The sequence below is a fragment of the Haemaphysalis longicornis genome, unplaced genomic scaffold, assembly GCF_048455015.1.
Source record: "Haemaphysalis longicornis isolate Haplotype H1 unplaced genomic scaffold, Haemaphysalis longicornis Haplotype H1 scaffold_5, whole genome shotgun sequence".
Lineage (NCBI taxonomy): Eukaryota > Metazoa > Arthropoda > Arachnida > Ixodida > Ixodidae > Haemaphysalis > Haemaphysalis longicornis.
The window spans coordinates 108,264,894-108,292,277 of NW_027526385.1; the positions used below are offsets into that span (position 1 = coordinate 108,264,894).

General features: G+C 48.0%; 1 protein-coding gene across 1 annotated transcript in view; it reads left to right on the forward strand.

The window, feature by feature from the left end:
• LOC144139851 (annexin A6-like) overlaps positions 1–8,112 on the forward strand; it is a 73,169-nt gene extending 65,057 nt beyond the window's left edge. The window contains exons 12-14 of the mRNA XM_077672096.1: positions 4,536–4,594; positions 7,477–7,605; positions 8,080–8,112. Of these exons, the coding sequence (XP_077528222.1) occupies positions 4,536–4,594; positions 7,477–7,605; positions 8,080–8,112 (221 nt within the window). The remainder of the gene's footprint in view (positions 1–4,535; positions 4,595–7,476; positions 7,606–8,079) is intronic.
• Positions 8,113–27,384: the final 19,272 nt, after the last annotated feature.

Below are 27,384 nucleotides of genomic sequence, written 5' to 3' on the forward strand. Positions count from 1 at the left end.
TCAGGTTCAGCACGCCGGAACAACGCTTTCATTTTCTCAATGCACCCAACACCCTGTTGCTCAGAACGCGAGTGGGAAGATGAATTATTCAATCAACCTATTGATTTCTTATAACAGCAATGATTGTTTTTCTTTGGGAGCTGAGTTCGAACAAATTTTAAAATGTAAAAAAGCACTCATGGTAATCAAAGCAAGCCTGAGCTGAATCCAAGCTGTCACCCCATAAAATGTACTGTTGCATCATAATCTCCTTCCAAGTGCAACTGCTTTTTCCCACAGCGTTTTGCATTATTCTACTGCATAGATTTTCTAGATCACAGAGTTCTCCCTTCTCCCTTGTTTTGTCTTGCCCACTTGCTTGTCTGTGCTGGCGACGTGGAAACAAACCCCGGGCCGGAGAAATTAGATCAGGTGTTGACACTTGTTAAGGAATTGATAACATCAGACCACAAATTTCAGGAGGAGGTATCTGGCAGATTGAAAGACCTCCAGCTCAGTGTGACGGATATCAAAAGACGCCTGTCTGAGCTCGAGCAATCTGATTCTGTCAGGGACCTCCGTGTAGACGTCAGTAGTGTCAGCTCCCTTCTAAAGGAATCATGCGATCAGCTTAGGAACATTGATTCAAGGCAAACTCAGCGATCGAGCCTTGTTGTGGACGACCTAGACAACCGCATACGGCGCAATAACCTCATATTTAAGGGCCTTCCTGAGACCAGCCCGGAAACGTGGGCAGAGACTGAGGAAACAATTACCAAGTTTGTTAGCGAAAACTTAGACATAGACGTCGGTGAGATCGAGCGGGCACACAGAATAGGTGAATGGAAAGAAGGAACTGTCCGCCCTGTAGTTGTAAAATTTCTCAACTTTAAAGACAAACATAACATCCTAAAGAATGCATCGAAGCTGAAAGACGTATTGGCGCCACGTGTATGGATCGAGGAAGACTTTTCTCCAAGAATGCAATTAATCAGAAAACAGCTCAGAGACTTTGCCCACGCAACGAAGCAACCAGGTGAAAAATACAAGGTAATTTCTGATAAACTTCTCCTGAATGGCCGACTTTACCACCTCGACCCGGTAACTAATGGTGTCGTGCCCTTGCCGAGGCGCGGAACCCCTGCTACGGAACAGGGTGAGACACTTTTAGAGGAGTCAAGCGCCACGGCTGCTAAAGAAAAGTGACTGAAAAATCGTTCGTCCTCAAAGCTGTCAATCCTCCTGGCAAATTTTCGCAGCCTATTTAATAAACAGGACCTCCTATGCTCGTTCACTGAATCATGTTCGGCGGATATTGTGCTTGGAACTGAAACGTGGCTTTCCTCTGATGTTAGTGATTGCGAGTTGTCATTGGCTAAACAATTTTCTGTATTTAGGAAAGATAGAACAGTGTCTCGCGGTGGTGGTGTTATTGTGGCCGTTAAAAAGAATTTGCAAGCCCATTTAGTCGATACAATTTCATGTATAGAGATCCTATGGATGATAGTACGCGTATCTGCCTCTGTGCGTTGTGCTGTCGGGGTCTGCTACCGTCCGCCAGATTCTTCCCCCGAATTTATTGAGCACTTAAACGAATCGCTGTGCTTTATACAAAACAAGTACCCAAAATACCCAATAATTCTTGCTGGAGACTTCAATTACCCAGGGATTGATTGGCGGTCAGGCATACCACATGGCAGCACAAAAAGGCATGAATGTCAAGAATTTCTCGATGTGTTGTCTGCCTTTAGTTTGAGTCAAATGGTCAGATTGCCTACACGTGTCGACAGAATTTTAGATCTTGTGCTGACCACAGAACCAAGCAATATGCTCGTACATGTTTTAGATAACATCAGCGATCACAACGTAGTGCATTGTGAGGTAACATTAGAAAGCTCCAAAACCGAGAATAAAACCAAAACAATTTTTGATTACAGCCGCGCGAACCGCGCCATGATAGAAACCGACTTGTTATCATTTTCCGCGCAGTTTTTCACTTCCTTTGCTCTCAGAAATGTAAATGAAAACTGGCAAATTGTTCGCGATAAGCTTCTGGAACTGAAAGAAAAATACGTTCCAAGAATCAGTATCACGTCATCGACGCAAAGCGCGTGGTTTACGACCGGCGTTAAACGCTGCATCAATAAGAAAAAGCGACTTTATTCCAAGGCCAGACGATCTGATTCAGCCGATAACTGGAAGCGCTACAAAGAACACTCTAAACTGTGCAAAGCAGAAATCGAGGCAGCCAAGGAAAAATTTTTCAACAACGATATAACAAACCTACTGCAGACCAACACGAGAAAATTTTGGAAAGTGATAAATCCAAAGTACTCATCATCATCGTCCATATCATTGTCTAAAAATGGTACAGACCTTTCCTCATCAGAGGCTGCACAGGAATTCAATTCTGTTTTTTGTTCTGTGTTTACAAATGAAAGCCCATTACCAGCCACTCTTACTTTACAGTCATTAGATTCAGCAATGGATGACTTGCTTATCACTCAGGAGGGTATTGCTGCAGCCATTGATAGACTCCCGACCAACTCTGCACCAGGCCCAGATGAAATATGCACCAAACTACTAAAAATGACTAAAGTGGTCATATCCCCGATCTTAGCTGCTTTATTTCAGCAATCGATAGACACAGGATGCGTACCGTTTGCTTGGAGAATTGCCCGTGTTATCCCCATCTTCAAGTCAGGCGACCCATCTGTGCCTCTTAACTACAGACCGATTTCCTTAACCAGCATAGTTTGCAAACTTCTAGAACACATAATATCATCTGCCGTAATGAGCTACCTAACAAAAGAGAGCTTCTTTTTTTCTAATCAACATGGTTTTTTGAGAGGCCGTTCTTGTGAAACTCAGTTATTCGAATTAATGACTGATCTCCATAATGCAGTACATTCGTCCTCACAAATAGATGCTATATTCATAGATTTCGCCAAGGCCTTCGACAAAGTCCCTCACATCCGTCTAATGGAAAAACTTTCTGCTCTTAATATCAACCATAAGATTAACAGGTGGATGAAGAACTTCCTAACCCATCGGTTTCAGTCAGTAACCATTAATGATCATTCCTCCTCTTTAGCTCAAGTAACTTCCGGTGTTCCACAGGGCTCAGTCTTGGGTCCTATCTTATTTTTAATATATATCAATGACATTAACACTAATATCTCTTCTACTATCAGATTATTTGCGGATGACTGCGTCATTTATAAGCAAATTAAAAACCCCCAAGCTTTCTTATCCTTGCAAGCAGACCTCAATCAACTGACGAAATGGTGTAGGGATTGGCAGATGGAAGTAAATGTGCCCAAAACTAACGCCATAACATTTACCAAAACTAGCGCGTCTGAGCCCCGTCACTATTTTCTCAATAGTATGCCTGTACAAACCGTAACTATGGTAAAATACTTGGGGGTCCACATAACGTCTGATCTAACCTGGAATCACCATATCGATACAATAACCAGCAATGCTTCTAAATCACTCGGATTCATTAGACGAAATCTGCATTCAGCTAACACATCCACAAAGCTTCTGGCCTACCAAACACTTGTTCGATCAAAGATTGAATATGCAGCGCTAATCTGGAACCCCCATCAGTCGTATCTCGTAAATAAACTTGAGGCACTCCAAAATAAAGCTGCCCGATTCATTCTCAGGAACTACTCACGAACATCAAGTATAACAGAAATGAAACAATCCCTGAACTTACCACCTCTACAACAACGCCGGCTTTATAGTCTTTTATCGGTTTTTCATAGGCTATACCACAGCCAGTCTTCTTTCGCTGCCTCGCACATAAGACCCGCTGGTCGCGTTTTTTCCCGTTTAGATCATGCAGTCAAAGTTCAACCAATATTCGCGCGTACCAACCTATTTTTCTTTTCGCCACTCTTACTTGCTATTCGTCACTGGAATAAGCTCCCAGGTAACATCGTCACCCTCAGTAATCACGACTCATTTATCAAAGAGTTGCAGTTATTCCTCAATGTATAAATCATTTTTTAGTGTTTGTGTCATTTTTGAACCTCTTAGATTGGTTCAATGTTCGATGTTTGTGTTATTTTGAACCTGGGTCATTTTTTAACCCTCGCATTTTAGGGATTGGATAACTGTTGTGCGCCTTTTGTGTACCCTTTTTTTGAAACTATGCATTTCGACATGAATGTATTTGTATTCGCATTTTTTTGGGGTGTTGCTGTTTTTAATGTTGCAATGTGTTCTTTTTTTCATTGCGACCCCTATGTAACGCCCGTAAGGGCCTTTAGGGTAAATGAATAAATAAATAAATAAATACCGATTGTAGCTTGAAATTGCGCCTTTTTATAGTAAGCTGTGCTGCGCTTTAAAAGTTTATTTCGATTGCGTAAAATAAATTACTCAAGATTTTTGTTCCGTTTTTTTTTTTAAGCTATTGCTGAGCCCCATATCCGGAATTGTAGGTTGTACGTCATCCCAGTGACTTCCTATGGTTTTTTCAGCGTAATACATTGCAATGCTGTTAACCTATAGGGTTTTCTTTCGATGCGCTTTCTCACCCACAGCAAAATGTGTCGCCAACATCCCGTACTACTTCGCGGAAAAGCTCGAGAGGGCAATCAAGGTGAGTAAAATATAATTTTGCTCACAAACATCAGTTGCGCGCACCTTTAACGGAGTCTAGTCCCTCCGCGCTGTGATATACATTCAGCCGCAATCTAATTATATGGTCCGCATAGTGCATATACCAGTTTAAATATATGTAATGTGACTAATATGTAAAATACCTATCTTTTTGTCAGTTTTCAGCAGTCTTCCTAAATCCCACTTCTTACTTTATGGATTGCGGAAGATTGCTCGGTTTTTGTTGACCTCCTAGGATAGAGTCGCTCCGCCAGTACGGTCGCAACAAATGTGGGTTTGCCATCGAGCAGCCGACACCCCCTTTCACATCTATATGTTCTCTAAACTCACTGGATTGTTTTGTACCATTTCCCGCACATGCTTCTCGCCTGCCATATCCTTGCTTAAAAGATTTCTCGCCCAGGTACGAGTTCAATTGCGGGAAGATCAGCCTTGGTTTTAATCATGGTTTACGTTTCCTCAAACGCCGTGCAGTTTCTCTTATTATTCGCTGTGCATATATACATAAACATTACTAGTGAACGAATTCACCTGCCCAAATTACAAATTCTGAATTTCTGCGGGATTAGAAGCAACTCTAATTAAAATGTAATAACACGAATAGGCTGGCTAGTTGGTTTGACATCTTAACGGTAACTTTCGCGCGCTCGATACGGGGACACAGAAAAAGGTGACACGAACACAAGCACAGACTGACAACAGTTGTTAGTCTGCGGTTGTGTTCGTGTCACCTTTTTCTGTGTCCCCGTATCGAGTGCGCGAAAGTTACTGTTAAGATCTAATTAAAATGTCAATTTGGCTTCTCTAAAACGACCAGCACAAAAATTACTTTTTCTAAATCGTCGCACAGAAAAATTCCAAGTTTGAAATGTTCCTCGCTGACTCCTCAAAGCAGGGATGCCGCCTTTTTGTCCACATGTTTGTGAGAAGAGGTTTTATGCTACACCTTCTCACTTTTTCACTGACCTATAGGGCCAGAAGGGCCGTGTCACATCCTTAGATAATACTAGCCAAGCAACTGCCCGGTATCGGTGAAGCTTCCAGTGCCTTTTATTGGAGGAGCAGGTGCATTGACCATACACCTGTCGCTCCTACTGAAACCAGTTTTTTGACCTGCGAAAACTACGCATTTTCAGGCCCCTCTTTCAGCTTCTTTGATTTGTTTGATTTATCTGCTGAAGAAGTGGCAACCGTGAAACTTTGTAGAACTCTTGATAAAAGCAAAGCTTGTGGGATTATCTTGTTCAGCGATAAGCACACACAGCAGGCGTAGGACAAATCGTAACGCTAGGAAGACATCAAAGTTAAACGTCCAGCCATAGGTGGATACGAAACGAGAAGTTTGCATTTTCACATTTTCTCTGAAAAAAACTCAGTTGAGAAATCAGTTCCCTGTACATTTTGGCAAAGGGTAAGAAATCTACGCCATGTTAAATGCAGAGCATTTCAGTAACTCACGATGTCACCCGCGTTGACGTCCGTAGTCCACACCGCACCCCTCCCTACTATCGAAAAAAAAATACTATCTGGCGCCCGGTTTCGATCCCTCGACCCTGCGGGCGGAATGCAATGGACATGGTGCTCTACCCACTGCGCCACAAAGCCGACACAGAATGGGACGCTACGAACGCGCCTTATATCGTTGACTCATTCAAATTACTGCTGACGAGTGCTCTCTCGTGAGCAGTTGCCACAAGTGCAACAACATTAACGTAACGCAAACTACTTAACGTCGTGCGCCCCCGGAAATGCTCTGCATTTGATCGTGCCCCTCGCGAGGGGATGTTTCACTGCGTCTTCTCTCGGTCGCGGGACCCGTGTCGCCATCTGGCGGAGGCGCGTCACAACTCGTAGCACTTTCTTTGAAAAAGCGCCTCGAAAGCGCGGCAAATATGAAATACGGATGACGTTTAAAGGTCACGCGGGCACAGTTTAAATGAATGTGCGAAATTTCGCGCTAAAAAAAATTGTTTTTGTAAATTTACAAAAAGCACGGTATCCTGGAAGATTTCGATTCATTCAAAGCTTCTTTATTTCTTGGGAGAGTGAATGGTTGTATGGAGGCTTTAAATATAGCGATTGAAAACGACCAGATAAGAAGGATTCTAGGGTGCCATTATTACGCAATTAAAAACGCCTGAGTGATTAAAATATCTAAAGAAGATTCTATCACATGAGAATTGTTGACACCCTAAGGAGTACAAATATCCATGGCTGACAGCGGTTGTCAAACCACAGCAGTCTTCTCCAGAGCACTCTTCCAAATTTTAATGGTTAGGCGAACTAGTACCCTACAGCTCATAGACGTTCGTAACATGCGAGTGCTTTTGGCCGCCGTTAGGACGGCCATTGTGGTTACCCAAATCGTTCATGGGACGTTTAATAAGGTGCTGAAAAGTGCACTGTATTCGTACGATTCAGCTCCAAGTTGTATGTGAGGTTTTACGGCGTGTACATAGTTGATTTGTCGATGTCACTTTCATTTACCATACCTCCCATATTAATTCCTTTCTCTGTTTATCCCCAATACCCTCCCCCAGTGGGAAGTAGCAGTACCAAGATCACTTTCTCCGGCCGACCTCTTCTCCTTTTTAAAAAACATTTACTCTCCCTCTCTCTCAAAATCAGGCAAGCCGCTACACCTCTAACATAAACCTTCTAATGGAAAAGTCGCTTGACGACGCAAAAGTGAGGAGCGCTGAGGAACGTCCCGGACAAAAAAATGGTTGTGTTTCTCTAGCGCCCGTTTGCTTCTGCCCATTTACACTCCCGTAGACACTGGTGGCAGTTTCTTTAAAAATATCTTCAAGTACTACAGAGAAGCGCAAAGATTTTGAATATGTTAATTTATGCTGTCCTCAGGCGCAGGGCGTTATTGCCTGTGACAAGACGATTGTACGCATAATCGTCTCCCGCTGCGAAGTGGACCTTGTGCACATCAAAGGGGAGTACGCCAAGAACTTCAAGATGCAGCTGCAAGACGCCATACGGGTACGACGAGGAGACATTTCTCCGCGGCATGCAGTCACGCGAGTTGTTTAGGCGTGGGCATTGCTCTCTATAACGGTGTACTAAATACAGTCGGGGGGGGGGGGGGTCACTTAAAAAAAATATGGTGAGACGCTGTATTTGCTTGTTCTTAAACGGCTATGATTAATGAGACAGAGGACGGGACATCTACGCTTGTGTAGCTTATGACGTGCCCGAAAACACGTGTCGCTGGCAGGCATTGCTTCGCTTCATCAACAATACGAGAGTATGAGTATGTGAGAGGGCATATTTGGGACCTAGGTGGTGCAACAGGCGCTTAGGCGCATGGCGCCACCCACCATTTGGCAGAAGGTTTCAGGTGGTGACGGTGCCCCGGGACCTAATAAAGTGATATTTGTCATTCGTGCACATAAACTCTGCTGGGGATATTTCAGTTTGTTTCTGCTCCTACGCAAGCGTTCTATTGCTTTTCAGATGCACGGAGAAATGCTCTGCCACTTCTTGTAGTTACGTCAAGCAATGTTGGTGCCCGGCATTAATTCTTCTCGGGCAATCACTTGGTATGATGGCGCCTGGCATGTCCCGCAAACCTTACAACCGAGCGAAGTGCACACAGCAAAGGAAGAGAGCGAATTCCCTTCCGCAGGAGCGACGATTGCCCAAATCCTGTACACCTTATTTCGCGTCCGCCGTAATATCACTGTCGGCGATCGCCCTTTGAACTGTCCAGTTGCAGCTGCGTGCAATCCTAGCGTGAAGAGGGAGCTCGGTTCTAGTTGCCGGAGTCTTAGCTCCCGACTGGTAGTGATGACGCGTTTCGTGGATGATTGAGGAACGCAGCAGCGGCGTTCGGCAGCCTCACGGAAACTTGTTCAACACTAGTGATGTTCGCTGGTTATGAAGCAAACTGAGACAGTGGTGTATTCATTGAGCTAGAACTATGAATATGACCACAGGACCGCTGCATGAGGTAAGTGGGAAACCACCACGAGTGGACAGCTAAGCGATGGTTCCATCGTTACAAATAGACGCAAATATGGCTCAAAATAGCAATAAGAGGAACCAAATGCCCTTTTCTGTATTTATTCCTGTCCCTCTTTGTTTCTGTTTATGCTGTTGAACATACCCTTTTTCATATGCACGGTATAATGGGACTCAATTTTTATCATTGGAAGCCGAGAATCAATACATGCTTACAGAGTTTAGTTTTTGCTGGTGGTAGGCTTCCTCAATGCATGAAGTGTGGGATCATTGCTGCCCGCGAGTATTGTACAAACCTCAGTCCTGACATTATTTGGTGTTTGCCATTATACGCCATTCAATGAATGCTGTGACTCTACGGTGCTGCTCAAAACGACGGGCGGGATTAGTCTTATAGGGGTGGTGCCTGTACTTAGGATAATTATTAGACGCGTGCGGCAGTTACACCATAAAGCATCCACGGTGACTGTATTATTAGATGCGACGCATCTCTTGGTCTGAGGCATGTCCCTCCTGCGTCGGCGTCGGTGGCGTCCGCACGCCACCTGCGCATGCGTGACTCTCCTCCGCTCTTCGCTCCGACAGCTGTGCGCAACACTCTCACTCCGTCTCATTATCATAAACAACAGCTGCGTGCGCGCGCTTCGCTCGCTTCGCTCCGCTCTCGTCGCGCAAGCGCGCGCATGCGCGACTCTCCTCTCCTTCAGGCGCTGTGAATATAAAGCGGGCACTGCGCTGCGGCAGTTCTGTCAGCGCTCGCTCTCGTTCGACTCCGCGTCACTTCGATTGATGACTTCGTGCTTGGCTTGATTCTTCCGATGAACACGTGATGGAAGCGACGGTCCCTTCAGCGAGTGGATTGACGCAATCCAATACCAGCGTCACCCCAAACGCTCATGGCAACGTTACGACCATAGAGAATCAACCAATGGAAACGCCAACTGAACCCCCCGATGCGTCGCATCACATAAGGGTTCCCCTCGCGAGAAGATGGGCGTAATTTTACCAGTGCATTGATGCCCTGGGTATTTTTTCTTTACTCCCGGCTCCGCGTTATGCGAAAAGAATAAAAAGAAGTTTAGCAAGGAAAATAAAATGACCCCAAGTGGTCATTTCTGTTCCCTCAGGCCTCGACGTTTTAAGGAGGGATTAATGCTTCGTAAAAAGTAAACTAGTAACCTACGGAGCGAAATACGAGCGGCGAGTGAATATTCGGCGCAATCACAGTGGAAATTTTCCAAAGTGCACTCTGCAGCTAAGAAAGATTTTAAACACGCCAAAAACTATCATTCTGGAGCATCCTATCCGTCTGTCGTTGCAAAGACGAACTTGTTGCGCAGGCGGCCTCATCACAGCGTGTGTTGAATTAGCAGCGTGTCTCTGATGTCCATTGTTGTCATTACGGGGCACTCGCCCTTGGACGTATATAAGAAATCTCGGCAAAACGTAAGGTTTTAGCGAAATGAGAATTCATGCATTGTCCGTTGGTCTCTGACGGCACCTGTCACCGTCATTAGCCAAACACTTTGCGGGGGAGGGTGGGGTGAGATTGTTGAATTAACAACCTAACCCCTCCCCCACTGTAGCAATGTCACCGTTACACTATGCCTATCATCGTGCTAAGCATTATTATGTTAAAATTAGGCCAAGAGTCACGTTCCGGTTTACGAATTTAGTACAAAAACCCCAACTTTACGATTTTTACCTTGCCATCGCATACTCATGGGAACGTCATTGCACTGCGCACCTGCCTTCTCAGTCCCATGACGCATTCCAGAAAATTTTCCGTTCCGAATGTGGAGGTCTGGAAATGCTCCACTGCAGAATAGCCGTGGTGGCCCCGAGTTTAATTTTTGGTACCATCGATTTCTGGAACCTTATTGCACCCACGCCACCGACAAAATATCGAAGAGCATACGACATTCTGCTTGGCACTAAAAATGCGGTCGCAGATTCCTGCAAAAATACGGCTCAACTGCTTCTCGCGCAGCGTATTGTACGCGTCGAAGCTTGTGTTCTGCCCGAGATTGTAACGTCTGCCTTGGAAATCCTCTGTACAAAATGCGTTTGCAATCTTTCATGTTAGTCATTCTTTTACTTTACGCAGATAAAAAGGAGGTTACGAACTTTTTAATCTTGAGACACTTCTAATTCCGATGGCTCTAGTATTATTTCGAAATGGAAAATAACTCAAATACACACCGCAATCAAATTGAAATAAACAAACAGACCGTCAAAGAAACCGATGTATAACCGAAACGGCTACGAAATCACGCCATCAGATCGGAAACAATTTTGACGTGGCATAACCTCTCAGCTTGGGAAGGTAGGAAATTGTCTGGCTTGGAGAGAAATATAAAATCCCTCAGAAGAGTGGCGCAACATATGGAATATCTGTAAAAGAATTTGGCCCTGTATCCTAAATCCGCAAGTCTCCCTGGTTTGTTGTTGCACTTGCATAGTGAAATAATGGGTGAACGCTAACTGGAGTTTTGTGGCATGAACAACCAAAATACCTATAATCTAGCCCAGCGCTATAACTTGACAGCGACAATATGATGTTATTTGGCAAAACCAGTGTTTGCTGCAAATTGGTTTCAGGAGAATCCATTTTTTCACAGAGAGACAAGTCCGGAGACTACAGGGAGGCCCTACTTCTCCTAGTACAAGGAAACTGATCATGGCTGAAAACCCGATTCAAAGACTCCGTAGTAAGTTGTCTTCTTGGTAAAAGGAATGAAAGGAAATGTTTCTAGAACTTAGTCATGCAGAATATTGACTACGTACTGGGAATGGGGTTATAACTATGCATACGATGGTGAAAAATGCGAATTCTTTCAGGTTGGTAGACTACTCGCAGAAATTCTGACCCGCGTGAAGCCCTTAGCGTGATAATCAATCATTTACAGAAGTGTTGCACCCGCTTTCCCGTTAGTTTTGGAGCGCCTCGATGCGCGGTGCCACCTTAGTCAACGGTGCAGCTCCAGCAGCCGCTGGCGTGTTGCGAGAGACATTGAGCGCGGTAGTACTTCCAGGTTACAATCGGTGGCACCGCGAACATACACGATAAACGAAAGACAATACGAGAACCACTCAACTCAATAAAAAACGCTTTAATGAAGCAGAAGGTGAGCACTCAATAACACCAGAACTACGTTAGAGTTTCCCTGGATCGCCATCGCTACGCAGCGCCTACGCGCATTCCTTAATAGTCGCACTTCTTTAATATCGGGCCGACGTTTCAAGACTAAACGCTCAATAGCGCGTCCTCTCCGATCTGTTCTTATTTATTAAGGAAAGGGCTATGGATCTTTCAAAAATTAGACACCTCGCCTAAAAAAATTCTCTTTTCGAGGAACCATCAACCCCTTATGAGAGGAAGTAAAACTGCGCAACTTTAACAGCGTTGTAAAGATTTTCCCTTGTTTGTTTTTAATGAGAAGATTTATTTCATTACAGAACACTGCTTGGACCGATAGCTGCCAAGCCTGGTCGCCGGTCTAATATAAAATTACAAGCAGTTCCAAAGCAATTGAGAAGCACTTAAGCGGCAGAGCGTGCAGGGCTCAAGAAAAATTGAGATGTACACAAGGTTACATGTCATACAACTAGAATTTTACATACTCACAGATAGACACAACACATCCAACAGAAAAATACTGACACTAAAAAGAGGACTCACATAGAAAAAGTTTAAGATAAAAATTCACCAGCGTTGTAATGCTGTTTAGCGGCCATTTTAAAATTTCTCCCTGCTTTAACGTCTATCGGAAGGTCGTTCCATATTTTGACTCCCCTGAACTCTATCAGGCGTTCACCATATACATTGTTACATTTGGGAAGGTTGAAATTGAAATTGGAGGCTTGCCTTCTACTACAAGAGGATAAGGTGAAAAGGCTTAATGGAAGCGGAGAAGTGGCGTTTGTTATATTGTTGATCAAGAGCGAAGTTTTGTAGTCATGCAAGGACCAAAATGATACTACGTGAGTATCACGGAAAACGTTGTTCCTGGAAACACCTGAATCAGTTGTAAACGCAGTCAATGCTCGTGTTTGCATACGAAGTAAATGCGATAGGTAGGTTTTATATGTTTGCCCCCGAGATTCACAACAATAACTGACATGTGAATAACAGAATGCATAGTAGGGGGAGCGTCATACATCGCACGGAAAATAGGTAGGTAGGAATAACTTTATTGAGGTAGGAATAACTTTATTGCACGGAAAATAATATCTCGCCTTAAAGACCGCGTGGCAACCAAAAGCTAGTTTCTTGCATATGCTATTAATTTGTTCTTTCCAGTGTTAATGACAGTAAAAAATATCTCCTAGGTATTCGAAATGCGCGACTTGCTGTATTAACGAGCTGCCGAGAGTAAGTGGAAAAAATTGTGGGTGATCTTGTACCTAGAGTGAAAAATGACGTACTAACTTTTTTCTACATTAAGTGTCAGCGGTTTTCAAAAAACCAAGCAGACAAGTTTTTCAGGTTACTGGTTATTCTGGTTTGAATTACCTGAAGAGATGTTCTAGAACCAGCACGAGCGGCATCATCTGCTTACATTATTAATTGTGAGAAGTGAAGAGCCTTTGGGAGATCGTTTATATAAAGTTAAAACAATATGGGACTCATAACGGAGCCCTGTGGTACACCGAAACTTATCTCTTTAACGTCCGACAAAAAAACATTAATAAGTACCCCTTGCTTCCGGGAGGATAAATAGCTATGAAAGAATTTAAGGTTGCTCTCTGTAAAGCCATTCCTTTCTAATTTATGCAGCAAGATGGGATGATAAACCGTGTCAAATGCATTTTTAATATCCAGGAAAACAACGACAGCTATGTTATTCTGATGTATAGCGGAATTAAGAGCCTCTGATAAAGTAAGTGCGGCTGTTGAAGTAGATCTATTTTCTACAAAACCGGGCTGCTGAGGTGCAATAATATACCGGGAGGTTTCCACCCGCTTACAGAGAGTAAAAAGAGAGTAAGGGTTTGTTCTCTGACGGTGATACAATCCAGCATGACCAGGCGGAGCAGTATCAACCGGCAAACATTTTGCCACAACGCCCACATTATGTGCTTTCGGGCAAAGTGCTGTCTTCATGAGGCATTCTCACTAAGCACACCTGCCTCTGAAGCAGCTCTTTGTAAGTTGATGAGTGGTTTCTTTGGAAAGAGCACAAAACAAAGCATGGTTTTTCTGCACAACCTTCCTTTGTGGGTAGGTTATAACTGTGACGAGGGTTGGACGCAGGTTCTTGCAGTGGAATAGTGATAGTAGAAAAAGATAAAACTTCCCTCCACACAATATTTATAGTCCATGGAACATTCTGACAGGGTAAAAATCTATTCGTAGCCAAAAACGTGGATATCCCTTCACTTTCATGTTTAAATTTGGCGGTAAGAACTGGAGACTAAATTCACGAAACATTTGAAGCTGTGGTTTTGCGCCGCACTTCATGAACATTGTCGGTCAGGCGCCCGCCTCCACTCGGAGGGAAAAGTATTGTTAGCGCGTGTGTCGCGTCCCCGCGGCCAGGGCATCACCGACACTTGCAGGAACTTGTTTATACACTATGGACCATCTCCCGCTTTCCCTTGTCGCCGTGACATAATCATTCTTTTTAACATTACCCCATCCCCTTCGCTCGTATATCATCATCATCACTCTGGATCTGGTGTTGTGAACCGACTCGAGCGCCGTATCAACGCCCTGGTTCACCCTTGTCCAAGGGTCTTACAATACGCAAACACCCACACTCACGCACGTATACACGTACACGCACACACACGCACGCACACGGACGCACGCACAGACGCACGTGCACGCACGCACACCCACGCGCACGCACGCACACGCACGAACGCACACGCACATACCGCCGCACGCACGCGGATGTACGCACACATGCATGCACACACACACAAACGCACACACATGCACGAACACACACGCGCACACGCACACGCGGGCGCACACGCACGCACGTGCACACGCACATACACCCACACGCGCGCGCGCACTCACACAGGCACACGCCCACACACACACACGGATAAGCAGTTCTGATCCCACCTGGCGGGCATTTTTTCTCCGCTTTCTTTCTTTCCAAATTCTTTGTTTCAATGACCTACCACAACCTCCCCTTTGCTTTCTGAGGTTTTCTTGACTGCCAACCCTTATTTCTGTGTTATTTTCTACGAGCCCCTCATCTCCTATTCTGATTCGCTATATATATATATATTGAAAGGTGATTTATTGACGAAGATCTTTCTGGAGGCGAGAGGTTAGGAATCGCGGATCAGGGAAGCGGACACGAGCCGATCGAAGCAGACCGAGAGAACCCCGTCACTCCAGGCGATGGCGATGAGGATTACCGACAGTCTTTTTGCTGATGATGACGCTGCTCGCACTGGTCAACATGACCCACTCTGGGTAATGACGACTCTGATGCTTTTCGGGAGCAAAGCTAACATTCTTCACTACAATCACCCCCCCGGGAAAGAGGGTAGCCATCCTGGCGACTCAAGGTGATGGCGAGACGAGCGGGTCATAATAATGCTTCAGACGAGCAACATGCACTGTGTCACGTCCACGGCGTCGGAGATCCTGGGAAGGCGGTAGCGGCTCGACGACGTAGTTCACTGGGGAAGTACGTTCGACAACACGGTACGGCCCCTGGTAGTTCGACAGGAATTTCGAGCACAGGCCAGGAGTCCTGGTGGGTACCCAGAGCCACACGAGAGAACCGGGAACGAAGTCGGGTGCGGGCTCTCCAGCCGTAATGGACTTTTGTCGCTCCTGCTCTTCAGTGGTGAAAGAACGGGCAAGCTGGCGACATTCTTCGGCGTGTTTGGCAGCCTCAGAAATCGGCGTGCACTCAGATACATCAGGATGGTAGGGAAGAATGGTGTCCAGCATGCACGATGGCTCACGCCCATATAGAAGGAAAAACGGAGAAAAACCCGTCGTCGCTTGGATGGCGGTGTTGTAGGCGTACGTCACGTAAGGGAGTACGAGGTCCCAGTTTCCATGGTCAGACGCAACGTACTTGGACAACATGTCCCCGAGGGTACGGTTGAAGCGCTCTGTGAGGCCATTCGTTTGTGGATGGTAGGCAGTGCTCGTTCGATGGATGACGCTGCATTCCTTAAGAAGCTCCGCGACGACGTCAGACAGAAAGACGCGTCCCCTGTCGCTGAGTAGCTCCTTAGGCGCACCGTGACGAAGTATAAAACGCCGCAGGAGAAACAAGGCGACGTCCCGTGCGGTAGCAGCTGGTAGAGCGGCGGTCTCAGCATAGCGCGTCAAGTGGTCGATGGCAACTATAGTCCAGCGGTTTCCGGCGGCTGTGCAGGGTAACGGTCCGTACAAATCAATGCCCACACGATCAAATGGTTTGACTGGGCAAGGCAGCGGCTGTAATGGACCACACAGATGAGGTACCGGCGGGTTTCGGCGTTGGCAATCTTGGCAGGATCGAACGTATTTCCGCACGAAGTTGTACAGTTAAACCTGGATGTAACGAACCTCCATGTAACGAATTCCTGGATTTAACAAATTTTTTCCAATCCCCAACTCCATCTCCATAGAAGTCCATGTATTTGTGACCTCCACGTAACGAAGGTGTTGCGGTAATCGACCTGAATGTAACGAATTCGCGGTGTCAGAGGTGGCCGGTTTTAGTAAGGACTTGTCTTGGAAAGAGATTAAACTGTTTAATGACAGGAAAACTGATTACATTGCGTTATAGGATCGGGGAAAGAGCACTCAGAACGTCCGTCGCGATGAGCGGCGGTGGGGCGACTCTCTGCGCACGAAGTTCAGTTTACCCTCGCAAGCGAGGGTCCGAAATCCGAACCACTCGTACACAGCACGTATGAACGCGGGCGCCGCTCGGGGCCGCGTGATGGTAGGTATAAACACTGGCGGCGTCTCGGAGAGGCGTTGGCGGCGTAAGCTGTGGCGGTGTCGTATACGCTGCAGGGCCGTCTTCTCCGCTTTCCGTTCGTTCTTCTATTTTCTTTCGTTCGTCGGCCCCCAGCGAATTCTTCGTAGCCCCTGACACGACCTCCCTTTAGAAGGATCTGTCCCCAGGTCCTTCACCGAGTTTGCGCCCGATGGAGCTATCCGCGAGCTCTGTGGGTGTCCGCGTTGTTTGACGTCCGTTCGTATCCAGAGACGCGACTGTGCACGAACGTTTGCGCAGTAGCTCGATGCTGGCGTTTTGTTTTTTGTTTTTTTTTCGTTGCTCCGGATAAACTTCGTTTAGTGGGCATTCATTTCGAAGAGGTCGGCGAAGTTCAAACTGACTTGATTTTTTGCGTACCGTGGGATTCGTTTCGTGGGACGTGAACTTGGGAGTATTTACGGCGTTGCGTTGGTCACGTCGCTTCCATCGGCGATTGAGTCTGTGTAGCTTCTTGCGGGTTTGCTGCGCGTGGGAACGTTGGCGTGCGTTTCGTCTGGTGGCGAGATGCGTTCCGTGAAAGTCGCGGAGTTCGGTGCGTTGAGGGCGTTGTTTTGCTCGAGGTGTGCGTTTCGTACGGTTCGGGAGCCGTTTGTCCTTTCGTTCAGCCTGCGGTGGCACGGCGTTGTCGTGAAGTGGCGCGGCTGATCGGACAAATTCGTTGCGACTCCTTGCTCGCCTTCGCCGTGGTTGCCCTCGGAAGCAAAGCTGTTGTGGGAAGATGCGCGTAGTTCGCCTCGTCCATTCGGTCCCACAATCTTTGGCGTCGTAGGCATGACTTCCTCGGTAGGGCATTCGATGCCATTGTCTGGGTCGGTCTCGTTCGTTGTCGTTCTCGCCGTGTCCGTGTCGTCGCTCAAGCTCTCGTTGCTTGCCAGTTCGGTCGAAAGTGCTGCGGTCGGCATTCCTCTCGTGCAAGCAGGCTCGATGGCGTCTCGTTCACCTGGTGCCCATATGCTCGCGGCTGCATCCTCCTGTACCACAGTGGCGTTTGTCGGATGAGTCTCGATCGGAGCAGCGGACGCCGGGTAACTTGTACGTTCCGGCTCGAACGTGCCGCGTGCGCTGGGTGCGTAGTTGCTCGTAGATGGGTTCACCTGCGCGAGTGCGATGTCGTTCGTGGGGTGAACTCGGGCTGGAGCAGCGGGTGCCGGAGAGCTCGTACGTTTCGGCTGGGTTGAACCACGTGCGCTTGGCGTTTCGTTTCTCCTGGCAAGGTTTGTTCCTGCGGTTGTTACGTTCGCTGGCCAAGTCCGGAAGGCAGCAGCGGGACCGGAGGGTGTCATGAATAGCGTTTCCTCCGTGCGTGCTGGCTTGGTCGTGTTCCGTGCGTCGGGCGTTTCGTTGGTCGTGGTCAGCGTCTCTTGTCTGGGTACGATGTCGTTCTTGGGCGGTACCTGGACTGGAACAGCGCGTGCGAGGGTCGTCGTGCGTACCAGCTCGGGTGCGTTCCGTGCGCTGTTCGTTTCGGCTGTAGTGGTCAGCTCCACGAGTCCGGGTTCGACGTCGTTCGTCGCCACTGGTGCGTTTTGTGCACTTTGCGTCTCGATTGTCTGGGCCATGTCCACCAATACAGGTGCGTTGTCATTGGTTGCGTGGACTGGAGCCGGGACAGCATGTGCGGAAAGTTTCGTATGCACTGGCTCGGTTGCGTTCGGTGCTCTGGGCGTTTGTTTCGTGAGCTCCACCGATTCGGGTACGGTACAGTTCGTAGGCAAGGTCTGTACGGAAGAAGCGGGTACCAGGTACGTGCTGCGTTCTGGCTCGTGCGCGCTGAGTACGTTGCGCGTCTCGTTGCTTGTTGCCGGGAAGACCTGTGCGTGGGTGATGTAGCTCGTCGGTTGGCTAGTTGTCAGAGCAGTAGGTGTTCGGGATCTCGCCAGTAATTCACTGATCTTCGCCTGCGTTTCCGTAACCGTGGCTATCACCTGGGAGAGGTCTGATGAGCGGGCGGTGCACCGTTTTGCGTGCGTCGTTTCGTCCGTGTGCGTGCCGTTGTGCTTGTCGCGCGTCTCCGGACTAAGGTGTCCGTCGTATCGTTGAAGGCTTGCCGCTGGCTCCGGCACCGTGGGAAACGTGTGGCCGACTCTCGCCAGTTGTCTCCGAAGACGTTCTCGTTCTTCGCGCAGCCTCCCGTTCTCGAATAGCGCCGCTTGCAGGTTCGTCTGCCATTTGTCGTCGTAGGCAGCCTGAAGTATCGTTGGCACATTCGATCGTTTGGAGAGCTGGCGACGTTTTTCGTTGTCCTCTAGGAGACGCGAGACGACGTCGTCCTTACGGCCAGAGCAAGGGAGCCTTCGTGATCGTAGTTCGTTCACCAACTGCTGCTTCGTCGCTGAACACAGGACGTCGCGTTCCGTTGAAATCAGGAGCCGGTCGATCACCGTTGACGTGGAGTTCGTCGTTGCCCCTCGTCCGCGTGCCGCACTCTCGTAGTCGTGGTGCAGTTCGTCCGCGTCGTTCGTCTCCTCGTCCGTTCGTTCCGTGGCCTCAAATCCTAATCCTGTCGGCTGCGCCATGTCAGAGGTGGCCGGTTTTAGTAAGGACTTGTCTTGGAAAGAGATTAAACTGTTTAATGACAGGAAAACTGATTACATTGCGTTATAGGATCGGGGAAAGAGCACTCAGAACGTCCGTCGCGATGAGCGGCGGTGGGGCGACTCTCTGCGCACGAAGTTCAGTTTACCCTCGCAAGCGAGGGTCCGAAATCCGAACCACTCGTACACAGCACGTATGAACGCGGGCGCCGCTCGGGGCCGCGTGATGGTAGGTATAAACACTGGCGGCGTCTCGGAGAGGCGTTGGCGGCGTAAGCTGTGGCGGTGTCGTATACGCTGCAGGGCCGTCTTCTCCGCTTTCCGTACGTTCTTCTATTTTCTTTCGTTCGTCGGCCCCCAGCGAATTCTTCGTAGCCCCTGACAGCGGCACTGATCATTTATGATTTTGAGCCGTAACACTACTAAAAATGTGTAAATACAACGCGCAAGTTCTATATAATAGGGGAAAAAATATGGGGCAAGATGGCGGGTAGAACGCATACGATTGCAGCAAGCAAGTGCGTGCCATCCATGCGAGCATCGATGTTTTGTGACGTCTGGTGGCGCTGCCGTGCCGAACGGGCGAGCGCACTCTGGTTAGGCTGGTCCGGTAGGTGTTCCGTTGTTAGGCGTAGCGCATTCTCAGCGCGGCGACGTCGTGGGTATCGTTGTGAGCGCTCGCTGTGAAAATGAGCTCCGTGCCGAGGAAGCGCAAGGTTTTGTCACGTCGGCTCGCAGGATGATGAGGAAGCATTGGAGGAGTTCGTTTCTCTGGACCGCCGCGTTGCGTCGTCTTTGACGCGAAAGACACAGGCGAAAATAACGCAGTTTTTTTGTGTTAAATAAACATTTGAGGTAAGTTGCGCTAAATTGGCATCTGCCGCATGTTTTTTTTGGTGTTCGTGATGATTTCCCTGGTGTTTACTTGAAAACTGCATGTAACGAAAACCTGGATGTAACGAAAATTTGCGAACTTTTTTCAATTTCGTTACATCCAGGTTTAACTGTACATCCCGCGCCAGAAGTAACGAAGACGCAAACGTTCATAGGTTTTGAGTAGGCCGACATGACCACACGTGGGGTCAGAGTGGAACAAGGCACAAACATCGGACCGCAAATGACGAGGAATCACGAGCAACCATTTGCGGCCATCCAAGTAGTAGTTGCGTCGATAAAGCAGCTGATCGCGTACTGCAAAGTGAGATGCTTGCCTACGGAGAGCGCGTGGCGTTACGGCTTGGGAAGGATTGGTGAGCGAGGTGAGGAGCGCAACAATCCATGTGTCCTTCCGTTGCTCAGCTGCCATATCAGTCACAGCAAGGGAAGACAGATCCCCTGGAGAGTCCGATAGATCAGCAGGTACGGGTGAACGGGAGAGAGCGTCGGCGTCCGAATGCTTCTGACCAGACCTGTGTTTCACTCGTATATCATATTCCTGGAGGCGAAGCGCCCATCGCCCCAGACGACCTGCCGGATCTTTCAAAGAAGACAGCCAACAGAGGGCGTGGTGGTCAGTGACCACATCAAATGGGCGGCCATACAGATATGGTCGAAATTTAGTAAGCGCCCAGATGATGGCCAAGCACTCCTTCTCGGTAACTGTATAATTGGATTCTGGCTTCGTTAGGGTGCGGCTGGCATAGGCGACGACATATTCGTCGAAACCTGGTTTACGTTGGCACAGCACAGCCCCAAGGCCAACTCCGCTGGCGTCAGTATGAAGTTCGGTAGGCGCTGTAGGGTCGAAGTGTCGAAGTATGGGTGGCGAGGTCAGGAGACGGCGCAAAGTCTGGAACGCGTGGTCGCAGGCCGGAGACCAGGCAGGCAAGTCACGGGCACCACCGAGGAGCTTCGTCAATGGCTCAATGATGGAAGCAAAGTTGCGAATGAAACGCCGGAAGTACGAGCAAAGCCCTACGAAGATCCGAAGGGATTTTATGTTGGTTGGCTTCGGGAATTCGGCGACAGCACGAAGCTTGGCTGGGTCGGGGAGCACGCCATCCTTGGAGACGACATGACCCAAGATGGTAAGTTTCGTGGCGGCGAAGCGACACTTTTTAAGGTTAAGTTGGAGCCCAGCTCTAGGAAGGCATGTTAGAACTTTCTCCAAACGGTGAAGGTGCGTCTGAAAATCGGCGGAAAAGATGACAATGTCGTCGAGATAGCAAAGACAGATCTTCCACTTGAGGCCCCGCAAAACATTGTCCATCATTCGTTCAAATGTTGCAGGGGCGTTGCATAGCCCGAACGGCATGACATTAAATTCATACAATCCATCAGGTGTGACAAATGCCGTTTTTGGGCGATCATCATCCGCCATAGGAACCTGCCAATACCCGGACCTTAAATCAAGCGACGAGAAAAATTCTGCACCCTGCAAGCTGTCCAGAGCATCATCTATGCGAGGGAGAGGATAGACGTCCCTGCGCGTGATTTTGTTGAGGCGGCGATAGTCTACACAAAATCGAATAGAGCCATCTTTTTTCCGGACTAGAACGACAGGCGATGCCCAGGGACTGCTTGAGGGTCGAACAACGCCACGCTGGAGCATGTCGTCGACGTGCTGCTCGATGGTACGACGCTCGGCTGGGGAGACGCGATACGGCCGTTGCCGAAGGGGAGCATGGCTTCCAGTGTCGATGGTGTGCTCCACAGCGGTCGTGCGCCCAAGCGCGTTGTGTGAAAAATCAAAAGACGAACGGAATCTCTGAAGTAGAGCCATAAGTTGAGCTTGTTGGGTGCTGTCTAGAGCATCGTCCACGGAGGCACGGAAAAGGTCAGTCGCCGAGTTTGGATATGACGAACACGGATCTAGTCCGTCGATGTCAATGTGTGACACGCCATCCGTAACGTTGAAAACAAGGCCAGGGTCTATATGTTCTAGACTTCCAAGAGTTTCGCCTTTTAGTAGGGCGCACGGTACGGTCGAAATGTTCGTGATGAACATGGCGCTTCCCCCGGAGTGGAATTCCAGAACAGCAAACGGCAGCGGAAAAAGGTTGCGGTGGTGAAACGTGTCAGATGGCGTAAACAGCGCCGTGGCGTCGGTCACAGACACACAGCATACAGGCACACATACAGAAGAACAGGGCGGAATGGGAGTGTCTTCTGCCACGACAAGTTTAGCAGCGTGGATGGGATGGTCGTCGTCGAACAATGCGTCAGAAAAGGTAGAAAGTTCCACTTGTGCGCGTGCGCAGTCAATCACTGCGTTATTGCGAGAAAGAAAGTCCCATCCTAATATTACTTCATGGGAGCAAGCAGGAAGCACTGTAAACTCAACATGGTGCACGACGTCCTGAATAACGACCCGAGCCGTGCACGCAGCCATTGGCTCGACATGTTGTGCACTTGCGGTTCGGAGCGATAGTCCATCCAGGGGCGTCTTTACTTTGCGAAGGGAACGGCAGAGATCAGCGTGAATAACGGAAACGGCGGCTCCTGTGTCGGCCAGAGCTAATGCGCGAATGCCTTCAACAATAACATCGATGACATTGGTAGGGGACGAAAGGGGATGAGGCCTTGGACTTTTCGACATCGACGCAGTTCGTGCCTCAGGAACTGCGGCGTCTAGTTTTCCGCATTTTCTGGACCAGGACGTTGCCGCATCGGGGAGAGCGAGCGACGGCGTGGTGACGGCGAGCGGTGGTCAGTAAAGGCGGCGCGGTTCGAAGAGGAGGTCGGGAACGACGAACGTGGAGTCACATGGACTTGAGGCGACTGAGGAAAGTCTGCAGGCGCAGAGTTCCAGGTTGACGGCGGATAACGACGACAATAGCGTGCAACGTGCCCAGGCATCCTGCACGCAAAGCAGATAGGGCGATTGTCCGGTGTACGCCATGCACTCCGGGGTTGCGGCATAAACTGAGGTTGGGAAAGCACCGGAGGCGGAACCCGAGGTCGAACTGGGAATGTCGGCTGGAACGTCACGGCAGGCTGCTGCAATGGTCTGGTGGCGACATCGGCATAAGTGACTGGCGCAACTACTGGCACGTACTGCGGAGACGACGGCGGAAGTGCTTCGGCAATTTGACCCCGGATGACATCTCTGAGGGCAGGCTCTATCGTGGACACAGACTTCGTCGTGGAGGGTAGGAGGGACAACTGTCGGGCCACTTCCTCACGTACGAAGTCTTTAATTTGTGTAAGCAATGCGGAATCGGCCGAAATCGCAGCCAAACTCAACCCAGAGCTATCCCGTGCAAGAGATCCTCGAGTGAGGGCCCGTTGCTTCCGCAGCTCATCAAAGCTTAAGCAGAGCTTGACGACATCGGCAACCGTGCTCAAGTCCTTGGACAAAAGCATTTGGAAGGCGTCGTCATCTATGCCTTTTAAAATATGCTTGACTTTATCATCTTCCGCCATAGATGGGTCGACGCGCTTACATAGGTCCACGACGTCTTCAATATAGCTAATAAAGCTCTCGCCAGCCTGCTGTGCTCGAACACGCAGACGCTGCTCCGCTTGAAGCTTTCGCACCGCTGGTCGGCCAAAGGCCGCAATGAACTTTACCTTGAACTCAGACCACGTCCGGCAGTCGCGCTTGTTGTTCCCATACCATAACTCGGCGGCGCCCTTCAGAGAGAAGCCGACGTCATTCAGTTTCATGGCGTCGTCCCATCGGTTATGAGTGCTTACGCGTTCATACAGGGACAGCCAATCCTCGGCGTCGTTATTGTCGGTTCCGTTGAAGAATGGAGGTTCCCGCTGCATAGCACCGTAGCACATCACCGTCGGTGATGAGGGCGTAGTACTCTGGTCCGGTTGGTTGTTCATGGCCGAGGGCAACTTCCGGCTCCGGAGTTCCAGGATTAAGGCGTGACCCCGGCTCCTCCACCACTTGAAAGGTGATTTATTGACGAAGATCTTTCTGGAGGCGAGAGGTTAGGAATCGCGGATCAGGGAAGCGGACACGAGCCGATCGAAGCAGACCGAGAGAACCCCGTCACTCCAGGCGATGGCGATGAGGATTACCGACAGTCTTTTTGCTGATGATGACGCTGCTCGCACTGGTCAACATGACCCACTCTGGGTAATGACGACTCTGATGCTTTTCGGGAGCAAAGCTAACATTCTTCACTACAATATATATATATATATATATATATGTGTATATATATATATATATATATATATATATATATATATATATATATATATATATATATATATATATATATATATATATATATATATATATATATATATATATATATATGTGTGTGTGTGTGTGTGTGTTTGTGTGTGTATAATTACATACATACATACATACATATACATAAATATAGGAAAAGAAAACGTCGGACCAGGTCGCAAACACGAGTGTTGCCAACGTTTCAGCACGAGGCTTGCCTTCGTCAGGGCGAACACTCGCCTGGCTGGCATGCCTTAGATAGGTGTAGTTCTAGTTCCCCAGGAGTGTAGGAGCGGGATCAGTTAGCGATATATAAAAAAATATATATATATATATATATAGCTAATCAGAATAGGAAATGCGGGGCTCATTGAAATAAGAGAGAAATAAGGGTTGGCAGTCAAGAAAACCTCGGAAAGAAAGGGGAGGATGTGGTAGGTAATTGAAACAGATATAGAATTTGGAAAGAAAGAAAGAAAGTGGAGAAAAAATTCCCGCCGGGTGGGATCCGAACCCACGACATCCAGAATACCGGTCTGGTGCGATAACCACTACGCTACCAGCGGGACTATTTTTCCCCTCCACTTTCTGGGGTATTTATGTCAATGTAATTTTTTCCTCTGCTAGGGGGGTGGTAGCCAGGGGGTGGTAGCTAGGGTAGCTAGGGGGTGGTTACAATATATATATATATATATATATATATATATATATATATATATATATATATATATATATATATATATATATATATATTGTAACAAGAAGAGTTAACGCTGCACAACAATATTAGATACCGAAGCGCCATTTGCCCAATCGGGTATGCCTCGAGGATTATCGTGAAGACGACAAAGGCCCGACTCGGGCGTTCATGCTCACTGGCTCATACCGGCTGGTCCTGCACTCGGGCCGTTGCCTTATGCGACGCCTTGAATAAACCCCCACGATCAACTACCGTCGTGACTGCTATTCCCCTTTACAATATATATTGTAAGTCCTTTGAGCAACGGGTAAACCGGGGCGTTTATTTGGCGATCTAGTCGGTTCCGAACACCGGGCAGGGAGCGATGGTGATGATGCACGACGGAAGAGGTTTGGGTAATGTTAATGAGAATGATACACTTACGACGAGGAAGGAAAGCGGGAGATTGCCCAGGGTGCATGAACAAGTCCCTGGAAGTGTCACAGATGTCCAGGCGGCGGTGCCGCGACATATGCGCTCACGATATGTGCGTGTGTGCTTGTGTGCGTCTGTGTGTGTGTCTGTGTGTGTGTGTGTGTGTGTGTGTGCGTGCGTGTGTGTGTGTCTGTGAAGGGGAACGCGCGCGCGTGTGCGTGTGCGTGTGTGCGTGTGTGTGCGCGCGTGTGCGTGTGCGTGCGCGTGTGCGCGTGTGCGTGTGCGCGTGTGCGTGCGTGCGTGTGCGTGTGCGTGTGCGTGCGTGTGCGTGTGCGTGTGTGTAAAATTCGCCACACTACTCCCGTCTCGATGCCAGCAGAGCCTCTGCTGTGTGCTAACGCTTCCCGACTGTTTACCCTTTCCCATCCCCATCCAATCACACCCTGCGTTCTCGTAGTAATGAGGCTATCCCCGTGCTAGCGCATCGAACAGGCCCAGCAGGTGTTGAAGGTCACCAAAGCGCCGCGACGGGAGTGAAGGAATCACCGTTCACAACTCCATCACGAGAAGCGCACTGGCAGGGGAATTTGCGGCGCATCGTTCGATATTGTAATCTGAGGGTGAACAAAAATTCGATACGCATGCAGAAAAGTGCTATACTTTTGAGTGGGATTTCTGAGGGTTTTTTTGGGCTGTTTGATATATGCAATAATTTAATATATCTAGGTTCGCTATATCCTGGATTGTCTACTACCTTTTTATGTGCTATACACATACACGTCCTCTGGTCCGTGGATGAGGATTGGGCAACTTTATGGACATTGGATACTATGATCGGCACAAACAATATAGAGCTGTTCCTTGAAATATACAAAGTAGGTAAAAACTGTATTGTTCCTAATGTAAGAAATCCATGCTGAACTAAACACGGGAGGCTGGTTTCTGATACCACTGTAAGCCAGGTTGAATATTTCAACGTTCATTCTAATCATAGCACCAAACTACCGGCATATACCTACAAATTTTTTCATGAGTTTAAAACTACCAATAAAGATAAAATATAGTTGGCACTGTTTAATTAGTAGATCGGCGAGCAATGTCCAACTGTAGCAATAAATGGCTCTGAGACTGTAGCAATGTCCCTGGAGTTCTATTCCTGTTGATATAGTTTCCGAAAACGCTTAGCCCACGCAAACTACTGGTGCTCGTCAAATTAGTTTACACCAACCCTTTCTTTGTATTAGCTAATTTTACAGTTGCATTTGCCTTGTTTACAAAGATGCATACGTTTGCATGCTTGGGCTGCTTGAAGTAAAACACGCAGTTCTCATTTCCACAGGCCGTCACATCGAGAAAAGCGATGCCGATCACATTCCATCGCTACCACAATGAATGATGAGTCCGCAAGCCAAAACAAGTAGTACTCAGAAGATACCTCTCAAGCAACCCACAAGATGACCCAGGACGATGTTCAATGATAGCACCAATTTACGGCAGTTATGGTGTTTAGTGATCTTTAAAATTTCATGCATGTGTGAAATAAATCTGCGATGACTGCACAAGTGAAAAAGTTCACACTTGGATTTCAAATGTGTACATGGTTCTTTGTGTCCTACAGCCCCTTAAGTCACTTCTGAAACACACACATGTGCTTAAACTATAGGCATTATAAGTCGGGAATCACACAAGACCGGCTGGCAGCAGAGAAAAATTGACCGAAGATTGACGCACTCCTGGAAGTCTTTTGTTAGGAGCTATCGTTTACCTCCAACCAATATGGGGCCGGAGGAAAAGAAGTAGTTGGGAGAAGATACAAAACACAAATTGTCGGCAAAAACGAGTGAGAAAAGTGTGGTTTCTGCATGTTCTTGTGTTCTATTTTCACGTGGTTTTTTGCGTGTTCTTATGGGATCCCGCTGTTGGAATGGTATTTGCCTTAGACTGATGAACCGAGGCCGGCGCTTTCGCCTTTTGCGCCCTCCATAACTGCGGTCAATGTGTTTTCAAACGTTTGTTGCCACCCATTGTTTTAAAAGTCTA